General features: G+C 35.4%; 1 protein-coding gene across 1 annotated transcript in view; it reads left to right on the forward strand.

Annotated features, from left to right (window-relative positions):
* ppp1r16a (protein phosphatase 1, regulatory subunit 16A) overlaps positions 1–16,866 on the forward strand; it is a 57,390-nt gene that overhangs the window by 22,741 nt on the left and 17,783 nt on the right. Inside the window, exons 2-6 of the mRNA XM_056469554.1 lie at positions 2,585–3,081; positions 4,526–4,596; positions 11,139–11,284; positions 12,817–12,920; positions 15,307–15,431. Of these exons, the coding sequence (XP_056325529.1) occupies positions 2,835–3,081; positions 4,526–4,596; positions 11,139–11,284; positions 12,817–12,920; positions 15,307–15,431 (693 nt within the window). The 5' untranslated portion in view covers positions 2,585–2,834. The remainder of the gene's footprint in view (positions 1–2,584; positions 3,082–4,525; positions 4,597–11,138; positions 11,285–12,816; positions 12,921–15,306; positions 15,432–16,866) is intronic.

Here is a 16,866-nt window from a genome sequence, read left to right on the forward strand (position 1 = left end):
TAAATTTGAGCCACATGTTTCTTTGTTAATCACAACTCACCTCCACGCTGTAAAGACAAATGACGGATGAATTTACCTTAGACGCTCTGCAGATCATAGTGTGCTACATTAATGGAGGTCAGCTAGAAATGTATGACAACTTCATTTCACTGCTTATACCTCACTCTCAACAGTGTCCTCGTTAGAGTGCCAATCTCAAATGTTGGAAATGTTGGTTCCAAGCCTGCTTGGGGCAGGTAGACAAAAGTGGTTCCCGCTTTTACAAATAAAAGATGTTTAGTTTTATTTGAATTTGTTTGACATGAAAAGCTGCTTGTAGGGAATGTTGCAGAACATTACCTCAAATATATTCATATATTATTTTATTATTATTATTATTAAAAAATTTACTATAAACTTTAAAGACAAAAGAGTACTTTCCATTGAGGAAGAAAAGGGCAGAAAAAAGAAAAAACAAAGAAAAATCTCACAGCTGGATCTGATTGTTTGCAAGATTTGTGAAATCAAATGTCCATTAAACATTCAAAGATTTATTTAAATTATATAAATGCATTTTTGCTGAATGCAGATGTCAAGCGAGAAAGTATTTTTTGCTTTTACATTTTTTTTATTAGTAATTTTTATAAGTTATATATTTTTTATAACATAAGTTATATTTTTTATAATTAAACTAATTAAAGCAATCATTAAAATTCTATATCTGCATTGGCCAATACATTTTTCTGTTTGGCCAGCCAGATCTTATGAGGAAAGTAACTATTTTAGGTTTTGTCGGTTTAGTGGCTAATTTGTACAAATTCAGTCGTATGAAAATGTACAAATTTAAGAAACAAGGCGTGGCCGAACCCAACCCCTAAAGTCAACCGTCATTGGGGGATAAACAAACTGTACTAAATTGTATGAATGATATTGTACGAATTCATACGAAAGGTTACGAACTGCATGATCATGTTAGTTTGTCCAATAAATTGGCCTTGGCGATATATCAGCCGACCACTAGTTTTATCCATGTGAGGTAGATAAAGATGTTAAACAATGAAGTCGACTAATACTTAAATGGTTTAAGCTTTTAGCACTTACTTGAACTAATAGCTAAATGGTTTAAGCCTTTACAATTTTTTGACATTTACTCACACTCAAGTGGGTCTAAACATTTTTTTATTATTTATTTATTCTGTTTAACACCAAACAAAACATTTAAAGAATATTGAATCCCAGCAGCCTTGGACATCAATAGTAGGAACAAAACATATTATCCAAGTCAATTGCTTCTGCTCTCCAACATTCTTCAAAATATTTTTTCAAACAGGTCTGAAACAAGTGGAGGGTAAGTACCAACCATGAGAGAATAAATTGTTTTGGGGTAGAACTATCCATTTAATATAGACAATTACACATGTGGAAAAAAAAACACAATATAGTAATATAGTAACAAAAACTACTTTCTCATATAGGCTTATTAAGTGAGTTATTTTCAAAAATTGACATTTTACATATTAATCAAGTCTGCAACATTGTTAATGCATTACAATTTATAGGTCTTTTGTATGTTATCTGTGTACAGTAAGGTTTCATTTGTTAACATCAATCAATTTAACTGAAGTCAATGTAATAACAACTACAAAAACATTTATTAAACTTAGATGTTGTTAATTTCTTAATTTGTATTTAATTAATTTAAATCAAAGGTCATAATCGTTTTATTAAATGCAGTTAATAGCTAATAAAAATCAGTTGTATTAAAAAAAAAATTATTCATCCATTTGTTTTTCTGCAGCCGCTGTGCCAAATTTTACTTTAGCATATAGCTATAATAAGGCCATTTCTCAATGTTGATTTTAATGTATTAACTGAGACCTAAATGAGACCTATTTGTTACATATTGTTATTTATTATCAAATAAATGTACGAGTTCTGATATTGCAGAATATTGCTCTACTATCAGCCATCAGATTCGGGAACCAGACAGAATTGTTGTATAAATATAAATAAATATATATGTATATGTGACATAATTCTGCCAGTGACACAATTGGTAAAATCAGTTTGCACATTATAAACAAGCACACACAAACAAAATTTTCCTCTTCTTTGCATTTCACCTCAGCTCTAGCTCATTTCCTTGTCTTGCTTTCTAAAATGAACAAGCTTATGCATTATCGCCATGAAAAGAGTCACTCCATGTCAGCTTAACTTAAGGTCCCCTACTAAACAGTTGTATTTAATATTTCCTAATAAAAGAAATGCATTTGGATAATTTAATTTATTATTTATTATAGTAAAGCGTATAGGTTAAAATGTAGTATAGTATAAAATGCAACTAAATGTAGCCTACAATACACACATTTAAATAAATTTACAAGATGGAGACATTGTGTGCTTGTGAATTAACATGCCCATACATGTCTGTGTCCCAACTCATGAAGTTGTGTGTTTATAAATAACTATAATTAAATTTATAATTAGTTTAAAAATATTAAATAAAATGTAGCAAAATAAAATAAAGAAATAAAATGTAGCATTTGATTAAAAGGTTCAAAACTTCCAAAAATGGACCTATAAACTTTCTTCTCTTTCTTTGTAGGATTTGTACTCCTATACAAAAATTCTTAAAAATATGGTTCTTCATTGGCTTTCATCTGCATCTCTGCATTATCCTGCTGGATCTCATGTTTGTTTGCAACTCTCATCAGACACTTGAACCTTGAAACCGCAAATGTGAAGGAGTCGTCGAATGCGTATAATTGGAGACCAAAGACAATCCGAGCAGAAGCCACAGTCCTTGTGGTGTAAGACGGGATTGTGAAGACATTAAAAATCTTGACTTAAAAGATATGGCAGAGCATGGAGAGCTGCTAGCAGAGATGGCATCTATCGGGCGCCTTTCAGCCACGGAACGCCTGAAGCAGGCGCAGAAGAGACGGGCACAGCAGCTCAAAGGCTGGGCTCAGATGGAGAAGGACAGTGCCCGTGGTCACAAGGCCGACCACAAGGGAGATGGGGTGAAGAAAAGCAGAAGGGTGACCTTTAACTCCAATGTGATGCTACTGGAGGCTGCAGCCAGGAATGACATAGAGGAGGGTAAGAATAGGATACTATCACTACTGCACAATAAGAAATAATACATGCCTGTGTTACAGCTGCATGCTTTTGGAATGTTAGAAATGAAAGAAGAAGAAATTAATTGGTTATTAAATTCAGTACTCTGCCTCTTACCAGTTAATTCAGAATTACTTTATGTACTCTAAAGCCGAAAGTGTGCTTCAACGCTGTACATGTGTAACTAGTGCACATTTTAAAATGTTTAAAATGCATACACAATATACACTACCTGACAAAAGTCTCGTTGTCGATCCTAGTTGTAGGAGAAACAACTAATAACTTTACTTCTAGTTGATTATTTGGAAAAGTGGCAGATGGAAGGCTTTTCCGATGAATCGTCTGTTGATCTGCACCCCAATCATTACAAATACTGCTGAAAACCTGCATGGAGCTAAGATTCTCATAGAAATCAGTCAAGTTTGGTAAAGGAAAAATCATGGTTTGGGGATACATTCAGTATGGGGGCGTGTGAGAGATCTGCAGAGTGGATGTCAACATCAACAGCCTGAGGTATCAAGACATTTGTGCTGCCCCTTACATTACAAACCACAGGAGAGAGCAAATTCTTCAGCAGGATAGCACTCCTTCTCATACTTCAGCCTCTACATCAAAGTTCCTCAAAGCAAAGAAGGTCAATGTGCTCCAGGATTGGCCAGCCCAGTCACCAGAAATGAACATTATTGAGCATGCCAGGGGTAAGATGAAGGGGGAGTTATTAAAGATGAATCTAATGAATCTTGATGAACTCTGGGAGTTCTGCAAGAATGCTTTCTTTGCCATTCCGGATGACTTTATTAATAAGTTATTTGAGTCATTGCAGAGATGTATGGATGCAGTCCTCCAAGTTATGGGAGTCATACACTATATTAATTATTTTCCCACTGCACCATGACTTTATGTTCTATACTGTACATTATTTCTGTTAAGTGACAAGACTTTTGTATAAGCAAAGTCAGACTTTACTATCCTAATTAAATAATTAAAAATCAAGGCATGATCTTAGTTTATTTTGGTAAAATAAGCATAATCTAGAGCAGCGTTTTCCAACCCTGTTCCTGGAGGCACACCAACAGTTCATATTTTGGATGTCTCCCTTTTCTGACCCATTAACTTCAGGTTTTGGAGTCTCTTCTAATGTTCTGATAAGATGATTCAGGTGTGTTTGATTAGGGAGAGGTTGAAAATGTGGACTGTTGGTGTGCCTTCAGGAACAGGGTTGGGAAACACTGATCTAAAGGCCTTTGTCTTTCATATAAGCCACTTCTGATACCAAATTATCAACTAGAAGTCAAGTTATTGTTTGTTGTTCATAAAACTTGGATCAGTGACAAGACTTGTGTCATGTAGTGTATGTACAGCTTACTTTGAAGTGTTTTTGAAGTATCCCTTTAATGTCATGACTTTGTATTTATGTTTTTGGCAGTACGACAGTTGCTGAATAATGGAGTCAGTCCAGACCTTTTCAATGAGGATGGGCTCACTGCTCTACATCAGGTACACATTCGTTGACATAAACGACACTCTTTCTCTCACATGCAACAGACAAGCAATTTGCATATATATGATCATTGAAGTATCACCTAACATTGAACCGAATTGATAAAATTTTCTTACAATGTATGCAGACTTTAATGAGCATTTATCAAACTAACCCATCAGGAATGGCTTCTGCATAAAATAAACATAACAGCAACATTAAGTGCCAACATAAACTCTCATCACAATGACAAATCTTCTGTCTCCTTTTAGAAAGAACCAATTTGTCAGCAATTTGTGTTTAATTTATGTAACAGATCGATGTAAATTTGTGACTTTACATATTGATCTTTACGGGCTGGCTGTCCACAACAATATTATGAACTGTCCTTATATAATTAATTGTTTTGGTAACAAATTACAATAAGATTTCATTAGTTAGTATCAGTTTATGCTTTTACTACAATAAACAAACATTTATTACAGTATTTATTCATCTTTGTTAACATGAATAAGTGACAAATTTGTTTTGTTCATATTAACTTATCGTACATTAATTAATGTTAACAAGCTCAACTATTAATTTCAAATAATACATTAGTAAACTAAATTAGATTAAACTGTGGTTAATAAATGCTGTACAAGTATTGTTAATAATAGAAACATTAAGTTACATTAATTAACCTTATTGTAAAGTGTGACCGTTGATTTTGTATTTCATTGTCGTCACGTTGGGATCATGCCAACATGTATTGTCAGGGAAAAAAGCATTTTTACTAAAATTCCTATTATTCACTGTTGTGTATGGAATATCTTGCACATCTGCACTTTGTTGTGTATGAGAGTTTTACATTTTTCTAACTCTAACATTGTATTTTTGCAGTGTTGCAATGTCCATGTATTTTAAGGCTTTATGTGTAACATAAAACAGTCCTGTTCTACAACCCGAATTCCAGAAATGCTTTTTTTTTTCTTAAATTAACTTTTAAAAAATTCAATTTGCTGATTTTTCTTTACCTTTTTTTAATTGACAAAAGTACAACAAAAGATTTTTCAGTGAGCAAATTAATTGTATTCTGAAAACATAAACAAATTAAAACTTTGATGGCTGCAATGCTACACAAAAAAAGTTGGGACAGGGGCAAGTTAAAAGTAAAAAGGTAGTAGAATATCCAAATTAAACCAAGCAGTCCACAATAAGCAGGGGTATATGCTCACAGACTTTTACTTTCATTCAGCCAGCCCCAGGGCTTTCAGTGAATTGTCATCCCATACAAAATTGTTTACAAAGTTTAAGATCTGATTTCCTTAAAAAACAGCGATCTTCACTGCCAGGCTGAGATACGATATAAAGTGTGTATCAGACCAAACAAGAAGCACTGCATTAAATTAAATTTTTCCATGCCATGTCTTTAAAATATGGAAATTTATTTTACCCCTGTATTATCAATGGAGTTTCTGCCCTAGCCTAATGCAAATGATGGCGCCTGTGTTTTTCATCTTTTTTTACGCTTTAACAACTAAATGGATGCTTAAGTCTGTTTAACTGATTATATGTGAAATACATTACAACACCAATGCACTTAAAGTAACCTTAAGAAATTAAAAATAGTCACATAAACCTTTCACCGAAAGTTCATAATTGGCTAAAAACACTAGCTGTGCATATAGCCCATTGGGCATATATGCAGGGTTCATGGTTGGATATAAATGAGCATCTCAGTCTTTGCAAGTAAAGCAGGATCATGGCTCATTATTTTGTGCTGAATATAAAGCAGGAAATGTCAAACAAATTGGAAAATTTTATTTATTATGCAAAAGCACAACTAATTTACGAATTTCAACGTTTGCCATAATTAATATTGTAAAAACATTAATAAAATCCAGAAAAATCAGGAACCCTAAGCTGAATGTGCTCCAACTTTGAGCCTCTGTTGAATAAAGCCACTAGAGTTCAGGAGAACTTTAGAAAAAACATTGCAACTGAACACAGTGTGCTGCTGCATCAAGAAATGCCACTTGACTTGTTGTTGATGGTGAAAGCTGTATCAGTTGTGTGCAAAAGTGATGCTGCTTGTTCTCCAAGTCAGAGCTTATCTCAGATCATCAAGAGTGGAGATGTGTGCTGGGCTCAGAGGAGTCCATATTTCAACTTGTTTCAGGGAAAGACAAACATTGAGATCATAGTCTCAGGGCTCTATTTTGACGATCCATGCACAAAGTGTATAGCGCAGGGCGCAAACGCATTAAGGGCATGTCAGAATCCACTTTTGCTATTTTAGGGACAGAAAAACCCTCTTTGTGCCATGGCGCATGGTCTAACAGGGTTGAGCTCATTCTCTTAATGAGTTATAGGTGTGTTTTGAGAATAAACCAATCAGAGTCTCATCTTCCATTCCCTTTAAGAGTCAGTTGTGTCGCGCCATGGTGCATTTGCTATTTACATGGCAGATTTTGTAAGTGGAAAAACTGAGCACTTCACTAGCAATAAAACAGTTAAACCGAGTATTTACAGAGTGAGAATGAGAGATGAGCCTCCTCATTATTTACTTTCACTTTTACTCTCGTGGATAGGGAAACGTGTTGTATGCACAGACATCTATTAGCGTATACATAATTATATTCGTTTGTGAAACAATAAGTGAACAATAATAACGAAGTGTGGTCAAAAAACTTATTTTATATCCAAATACACATGTTGTGCCCTATATGGTCTAAAACCTGACAGGTGGGCAAATCTAAGCTTGTTTTTAATAAAACAAATATAAATATGCATATAATAAATAATACTGCTACTAACAATAGCATTATACAAAAGCAAATTGTCATGAATAAACTGAAAAGGTCCCCTGAGAGGAAGAAGGCATGAAAGTATGGTTTTATATTTATGTAGGCCAGAAAATAATACTTTTTGTAATATTTTAGTCCTTTATATTTATATCCTATATTTATCCTTATTATATCAGAATCAGAATCAGAATCAGTTTTATTGCCAAGTGTGCTTCACACACACAAGGAATTTGTTTTGGCTACAGAAGCTTCCAGTGTACATAAAGTGACATGTGACAACACAAAATAAATCTGAAAAAAGTTAAATAATAATAATAAAAAATGATGAACATTAAACAGATGCGGTTAGTGAAGAAACCTGGATATTGAGTTGTATGTACAGATTGTTATAAATATACAGGTTATAAGGTGCTGTGTACAAGTGCGAATGTAGAGAGTATTGCATTGTATATTGATATAAGGTGCTGTGTACAAGTGCGTATGAGAAAGTATTGCACATATTTATTGCACAGTAGGGGAATATTTAACTGTTCATAAGGTAGACAGCCTGAGGAAAAAAACTTTTCCTGTGTCTGGCTGTTTTTGTGCTTGGTGCTCTGAAGCGCCGACCTGACGGTAACAGTTCGAACAGGTACTGTGCTGGGTGTGAGGCGTCCAGAGTGATTTTGCGAGCCCTTTTACTCACTCTGGAAGAGTACAGTTCTTGAAGTGTAGGAAGGGTTGTGCCAGTGATTCGTTCAGCAGTCCGGACTATTCGCTGTAGTCTAGGGAGGTCGGGTTTGGCAGCTGAGCCGAACCAGACGGTGATTGAAGTGCAGAGGATGGATTGGATGACAGCTGAGTAGAACTGTACGAGTAGCTCCTGTGGCAGGTTGAACTTCCTCAGCTGACGAAGGAAGTACAGTCTCTGCTGGGCTTTCTTCACAATAGAGTCTATATGAATGTCCCACTTCAGATCCTGAGAGATGGTGGTGCCCAGGAACCTGAATGACTCTACTGCAGCCACAGTGCTGTTCATGATGGTGAGTGGGGGGAGTGCAGGGGGGTTTCTCCTGAAGTCCACTATCATCTCCACTGTTTTTAGCGTGTTCAGCTCCAGGTTGTTGTATCTGCACCATAACGCCAGCCGCTCCACCTCCTGTCTGTATGCAGACTCGTCACCGTTCTGGATGAGGCCGATAACAGTAGTGTCGTCTGCAAACTTAATGAGTCCTATATATATCCTTAATATATATATATATATATATCCTTAATATTTAAATTCTCTTTCATTTGTAAAGATATTTGCGTATTGCTGTACACCCTGTGTGTATTTAAGGGCACCTATGGTGAAAAATCTACTTTTCAAGCTGTTTGGACAGACATGTGTGTAAGTATAGTGTATAGATAGTCATATTGGGGTGATATAAACACACACAGTCCTTTTTTTTTAGTTTAACAACATAAAAACGGTGGACTTATTGGAGCGGTTTTCAGATCGATCGCAACTTGACGTAGGAGTGCGGTCCTCCCACCCACCAATATTAATTGACAGACATGCGTCACCTAATCCTCAGTTTGTCGTTTCACGTCTGCCATTTAGCGTGTGAGTCAAAGCGATGTCACTACTAAAGGAACACCCTTGCTCTATTTTTAGATGCAAGGCTCATTTGGGCTCAACACAAGATCAGCATTCATCACATGATCGCTGTAATCGGACATATTGTTTGTAACTTAGCTTGTTTGTAGGTAGGTTTGCAAACTAGTACTTTTTATTGCATCTATCCTAAACTTCAGCCGTTTGCATTTCTTGAGGTCACAGAAGCTCCCTGTGAGTGTGATCTTAACCAGGTGCAGCGGAAAGTGCGAGCGCCTTTGCCTCACGTGAGTGTCGCTCCATTGGAAATAAAATAATGAACTTGCCTGCAGGTCGCACACCAGAAGCGCCGCTCTGTGACGCGCAGCACCATGCTTTTCAGAATTCTAAACATAGGTTTCTATCAGGGTACACACAACGGAGCTTCAAGTCGGCGGCTGTCTGCGGTGCCCAGCCAGGATTCGGGACACTTCATGTTTCTGCCGCGCCACAGAGCGCCATCTGAATAGTTTCATTTTAAATAACATGCGAATGTCCGTGTCTGGTGTTCCATGTCGCGGCTCTAAGTGGGTCAACCGGTGCCTCAGTCAAAATTAATTCAGTGTACGTGGTTATTAGTGTCGGTGTACACGCTCAGAACTTTAAACTAGCACACAGTTGGCTGTAAAACTATACAAAGACACAAATGATTGTGTACACTCTGCTTGGTCTGTGTCTGAGGCGTACATGTACGGCTGAATGCTGATCCTCTTATTCATGCTGTTTGCTTCTCTCTGTCTGCCTGTCTGTTGCAAACACAGAGTGGGGGAGCTCTTGGCTCCGCCCCCTTGTTACATTGGGCGGGAATTTGAAACAAATTTTCATATGAAGCAACACACACCTAAAACAGCGAGCTGTGTACAAGCCCCAAAAATGACACATTATATCACATTATAATAGAAAAATCTGAATTGTGTTTTGAACTGAACCTAAACTGGCACACTCAGAAGAACCATAATATTAATATTAAATCATAAAAAAGGGGTAAACTATATGCCCTTTAAGCAATGTGTAAGCGAGGCGCACAACTAACGCGCTCTGCGCTGGACTATAGACCTCATTTGATCTGGTCTATTGAACAATTTATTTAAGTTCCTCAGAATGGCAACATGCCTGCAATGTGCCTCAACACACCTCCTTTTTTTAGACCAGAACGCTTATGGGCGCACATATGAGCGCAAATGCATTTGCTATTTAAAAAGCGTGGCGCAAAATGTCAAAACTACTCTTGCGCCAAGCTGAAACTAGCAAACAACAATTGCGTCGTACCTTGCGCCACATTGCGCCAGGTGTATGATAGGGCCCTCAAAGTTCAAAGAGTCCATCCAGACTTTCATGCCATGGTTCTTCTGTCATGGTTCGGGAAACAGCAGAGCAAATGCTATTGGTGTGAGAAATGTGTGCACAAGTATTAGCAGAATACAGAGCCATATACTGCCATCAAGATGACGTCTTTCAAGGTAAGCCATTAAAATGGCACATTTCAGTAAGCTTATGGTTATTAGATCAAGTCTCATTTTGCATGTGTTACAGCCACGTGATTTTGTAGGCACAGAATGGATGTGCTTGACTGGCCTTTCTGCAGTCCAGATCTATCTCCTATTGAAAATGTATGGCTCATTGAGTAAAGGACTGTTCAGTTTTGTATCAAGGCAGATTGGGCAAAATATTATTGTATCATCAATTTCCAGATGATTAAACATTGTATTCAGAGTCAGAGAGACGGCATTACATGCCTCTGTCCCAAAAATTTTGGAGTGTTTTCCAGGCATCAAAATTTAAATTTGTTAATATTTCCAGAATACAATTAATTTGCTGACTGAAAACACTGTGATTTTTTTTTTTTTTCTTTATTTAATAAGTTCAGGATAAATTTGAGCATAGAATACGGTTATCACCCTGGTAAATCACTGAACTATGTGTGTACACAGCAAGTTATGAACAGACTACTAAATTTTGCTACAGTGTATTTGTAACCTAAAAATGTTGAATAAAAATGCTAAATTGGCTTATCTATTGGTCAACCACACAAGTCTAATTGTTGATTGTTGTTTAACTACTGATTAGTCCACTATCTTGGCTCATTCATTTATTCTGATGAATCAGTAATTTAGCTTTTATTCAGCAATTCATAATACTTTTGTGTTTTTCACAGAGCTGCATAGATGATTTTTTGGAGGTAGCACGCTGTCTTCTGGATGTAGGTGCAAATGTGAATGCCTGTGACAGTGAGCTGTGGACCCCTCTACATGCAGCGGCCACCTGTGGACATACTGACCTTGTCCAGATGCTGATAGAAGCGTAAGTATAAATGTATAATTCATTTATTATGCCCATCTAGTATGTCATAGCAACCCTCTACACATAGCTTGGCTATAGAAATATCATTAGCTAGTAAACTTTTGTTTAGTTGACATTTATGAATCATTTTAAATAAAATATTTATTATGAATTAATCAGAAATGTGCTCTTAGCAGAATGACAGCTTTTTACAAATATGCTTTTATACATGATAATATTTGAAATCATAACTAATCGTTATCAACAGCGTGTAAGTAAATTTAGACTTGTTTTCAGTTGCTGTGTTTGGTTAGAGAACACTTAGACTTGTTTTCAGTTGCTGTGTTTGGTTAGAAAACACTTAGACTTGTTTTCAGCTAGTTGTGTATGGTTGTAGGACATTTAAACTAGTTTTCAGCTATCGGTCCTAGAAAGTTTACCCACTGTTTCCTTGGTTACTGTAAGAGCTTGTGTGTCGAGCCGGACGGTTTGTAGGATCATTCAGAATGAGTTAGTAAATTATTAATAAACGATTGAAATAAACGTTTATATGTCTTATTATTCAGGCATATATTAAGTGTTACTATGTATGTTAATAAATGCTTTATTAACTCAACTTCATCTAGTTTTGTGATCTAATCTAAAGTGAGGACTATTTATGCTTTATAAATCCCTTATAAATGACAAATAAAGGCTCAGTTAAATTCTAAACAGGAAAAATGACTATTCATTCCTTTTCATTTAAAGATACACAAATAAAACTGTACTTCAAATGAAAAATAAACCTTTGCAACCTTATCTAAAATAAAATAACTGTAGAGTTTAAACATTGCATCTTATTATATTGTTAAATTATTATATTGTTGTTGTTGTTTTATCCAGTTTTATGTCGTATTTTGACACTCCTGTTATATGGCAATGTTTAAACTTTACAGTAATTTTATTTTTTAGAAAAGATTGCATAGATTATTGTTCATTTGATTCTGAGCCTTTAATTGTCATTTATAAGGGATTTACAAAGCATAAATAGTCCTCACTTTAGATTAGGTCACAAAATTGCATGAAGTTGAGTTAATAAAGCATTTATTAACATATTAGTTAACTATTAGTATATGCCTGAATAATAAGATATGTAAATGTTGATTTCAATAGTTTATTAATCATTTACTAACTCATTCTGAATTATCCTAAAAACCCTCAACTACTTTTAAATACAACTGGTTTGTAAATAATGCAATACTTAATTTAGTAATGAAAAATAAACCATTAACTAAGTATGAAAATACAATTATTAAGCACATTAAATAGGTGCTTATAGGTCAAGAATACAGCATTTGTAGCTGCAGTTATAAACTGCTTACTAACGTTTATTAATGTAGAGTTAATGCTTAACAGATAATGAATTCACTATTTGCTAATGCTTAATAAATGATTCATAGTGTGTAGTTATTATAAAGTGTTACCTTGTGGGAAACGACAACTTCTATTATTTATAATGGCATGAATAGTGTGTTTTGTATGATTATTGACTGGTTTGAGTTAAATGTGTTCAGGGGTGCAGATCTGTTGGCGGTGAATGCAGATGGAAACATGCCATACGATCTGTGTGAGGATGAGGCAACGCTAGAGCTCATAGAGATGATAATGGCAGAACAAGGTGAGGATGGACTAAAATATACCATATTTCTAGTTTTATCCAAAAAAATTATGGCCAGTATCAGAGACCCTGGTATATATTATAAAAGGTCATATTTTGGTTTTGGGGGTCTATAGCAACAGGAATGCAAGGTCAAAAAACACTTTAATTTTCTTATAATATGCATTTATTTTAACCTAATTATCCCAGCAACTCTTATATGATTTGTTCAGTGATTCCTTTGTGTGATGCTAATTAGGGCTATGCGATTAGAAATCACAATTTAAACATGCACGATTTCTAAATCGCTTTACAGCACAATTTTTTTTCCACGCTTAAGACCCGACTAATGCATCTCCTGCTATATGCTATTTGAACCAATCATAACGCAGCATGCCTAAACAGAGCACCAGAACAGGAGACTGAGCTTAATGACAAATATTTTGCATAAACAGGGATGATGAGTTCAGCGCAGGAGGACTTGATTTCCCCCCAAAAAGGCAACATTTGTGGTGTGGGATTACTTTGCTTACAGGAAGGCTGATATATCGCAGAACCAGCATGCCGCGTACCCCCATTGGAAATAACGGACTTGTGCGTGCAAATGACATGATATGTGAACGGCCTATTTAACAGCAGCATTACAAAGAGTTCTATGAGCTATGCATGCCAAATTTTTTTTTAAATCTGTGGACATGTAGAAAAGTACACGCAACTACCTCTGATATATAGTCAAGCATAACATCGGATGCTTACTTAAATTTTACGCCGCACACACACACACACACACACACAGTAGCCTATTTATTTGTTTTGCCTTAAGTCAGTTCTAGATGCTATTTGTTATACCTTTATTAGGTGATTTTTATTTTAATTTGCCTTATGTATGTTTTAGAGACATGTTACGGGTCTTTGATAAAGCTCTAATTGTTTTCCTTTGGAAATATGTTTCAGATTCCTACTGCGAAACATTTGCACATTATATATATAATGCACATTTGCATTATATAACTCGCAGCATTGTTTCAGAATATAATGAGGAAAATGAGGTATAAATTTTAGGTTAGATTTGTTTATTAAGAGCATGTGGATACAGTAGACTTTTATACAAGCAGGCTTTCTGAAGCCTTTTTATGCTATTACACTTTCATAAAACATGTTAGTTATCAATATGTTAGTCTAAAGACCATCTATAATCTATTGTGCTCCAAAACAGTGCCAAAATCCATATTTAGAATACATAAACATTCAGAACTTCTCCCAAAATGAGTCACTGATTTATTTGACTTCACCTCATACTTTAGTCTCTAACCAATCTTCTGACCAATCAAATGTTCTCTAGTATTTCATACATCATGCCCCCTTCAAGATGCTATTGCTGTTTGCTGAAATCAATAATTTGTTCACATCAAAGAGGGTTCAAACTGAATGTTTGCCTAAACAATTAATAAGAAAATAATAAACGGTAGCCAAACTATGTTAATCTGAACTTCTTATTCGTTTTCAAATGTGCTGTGCACAACACCTCTCTATGGCAAGCCCCAAGGAGGAAAATACATTGTACTTAGACAGTCAGTATACAGGGAATGAGGAAATTTAAAGTCAAATTGGTTACATGCAGTTTCCATTTTTATTTGAGGGATACAAACAGTGTAAACATGATTTTTTTCTATATAGGGGAATGATGTCTGGTTTTGTATTAATTTCACGTGAGCCACCGCAGCACGCAGGTATGGTGTGCTTCTTCCCAGAGAAACAGCAGCACATTAGTTGATTAAGAGTCGGCATGGACCACAAACATATTGGACCCATTTGAATTATGCAAAAATCTGTGTTTTGACACAGAGAGAAAGGGCAAGCCAGACTCTACTATCATAGACAGGCTTAACAGCTCGGACTGGTACAGTTGTGAAACTAACAGACTGCTAATGGCTATTTTAAAAAAAAAGGCGGAGGAGCTACTCTGTTCCCACCTTCTCTTCCTGTTTCAGTTGAACAAAAACATGAAATAAAACTGCACATTACAGGACCTTTAAAAACTTTTCTTTCTGGTCATAATATATACTGGGTACACACAATCTTCGTTGCATAACCAAAAAGGTTATGGTAAACCTAAATAGTCAGGAATTTCAATTAGTAATAAAGTTTGATAGGTAAACTAGATTTAAAACGTGTTACATGATTAAAAAGTGTATATCTTAGTTGTGTTTCATGGGGAAATCTAATTGTATAATGCATGCTACTTGTCACTATAAGAGGAAAGACTAAACTAAATGATAATGGCATATTGTCAATTGCTTTATTAGCATTTATATATCAATTTCATAGATTGGTTGCAGTCACTATATTTAAATTGTGATTTTCTTAACAATTCGCATAAGTCTATTGTCCACATGTTTGTATTTAGGAATTACTCAGGAGAGAATTGACGAATGCCGTGGAGCCAAGGAGAGGGTGATGCTCATTGACCTTCGAGAGATGGTAACAAATGGAGCTGATCTGAATGTGAAGGATGAGCAGGGAGCAACTATGGTAAGAGACAGCAGTTCAGGCAGACAAGATGATCATTTATTAGTCTATTTCAACTGGGGGAACATGAACCCCTGGTGGTGTAATTTCAGAGTGTCCATAGAACCAGTACAAAATTTCTTTAAACATGGCATTAATAGATCATTTTATGATGGTTTTTTTATTTCTAGTCAGACTAGGGCTGAACAATATATTGTTTAAGCATCGATTTCACAATGTGTCTATTCGCAATAGTCACATTAAAAAATTTGATTATTTATTAAAGACGTAAAGACAAACATATCATTTCAATATTTTTATTTTAGCTTTGATGACCTTTAATTTCTGTAAGCAATGTGAGTACTGTTAGACTCCCAGGAAGCCATAAATCACTGTTTATTAATTTATTTCGGCTCTGTAATATTTATATTTGCTTTTAATCTATTATATTTTATGCAGATGCACTGCAGAAAAAAAGATTTGATCATCTTAGTCAATCTAAATAAATGAGCTATTCAAATCATTTTGAAATTATATTCATATTTTGATATATATATTACAGCAAAACAAAATATCGCGATGTCAGATTTTTCCAATATCATGCTGCCCCAAGTTAGACACCTTAAACTTTTTTAAGTTCCAGAAACTGTACACAAATTCCGGAACGCCTCTGCCCCTTTTAATTTTTGCTTTAGCTTCTCCTCATGTTTCAGCGCATTCTTTACAGCAGTGGCACAGAACAGAAACAGAAAGCAATGTGTGTTTTTATAGATTTGATAGATTGTTCGGCATCTGTGCAGTTCTTTGTTATATATACAGTTTACAAAATGTCATGGTTGAGCTGTTGGTTTCCTCTCTAATGTTAATAAAGTTTTAATGCTAATATAGTTTTTGTAGTGTCTATCCCTCATCACATCAAAGCTGTTTTCTCCAGTGAAAATGTAACGTATATGAGTACTTTATGAAACAATATAACACTATAGGGGAATTACTGTACCAACCTACGTCACACATGACGTCACACGGTTGCAAAAAACACTGGTTGCAATAGCAGACATGTCGTGTTTCTGTGGTAGGATGCCTGTCATATCAGGTCAGTTCACGCTATGCTGAATCATACACATTACTCATTTTTGTTTGCAGCAATGATTTCAGCAAAAACAGTTAAATATGGTTAATTAAGCTGCGGACATTGAATGCTTAGCTAGAAATGTAAATAGGTAAGTTCACATACCCTGCCGTACAGCTGCAGTTTGCTGTCAGAATGCAGTTGTTTTGCTTGTTGATGATTACCCATTAGCTCCATCTTTTTTCCTTGTCTTTGGCTAGGCAGAACCTCGGTTTCTAGCACTACATAGTTTTGAATCTGGTAATCATGGAACATTATTTCTTGCATGTGACCACACAGAACAAAACATTTAGGCATCCAAAGACTTGTAGGCCTTTAACTTCTCTCTTG

This window comes from Danio aesculapii, chromosome 12 (assembly GCF_903798145.1).
Source record: "Danio aesculapii chromosome 12, fDanAes4.1, whole genome shotgun sequence".
Classification (NCBI taxonomy): domain Eukaryota; kingdom Metazoa; phylum Chordata; class Actinopteri; order Cypriniformes; family Danionidae; genus Danio; species Danio aesculapii.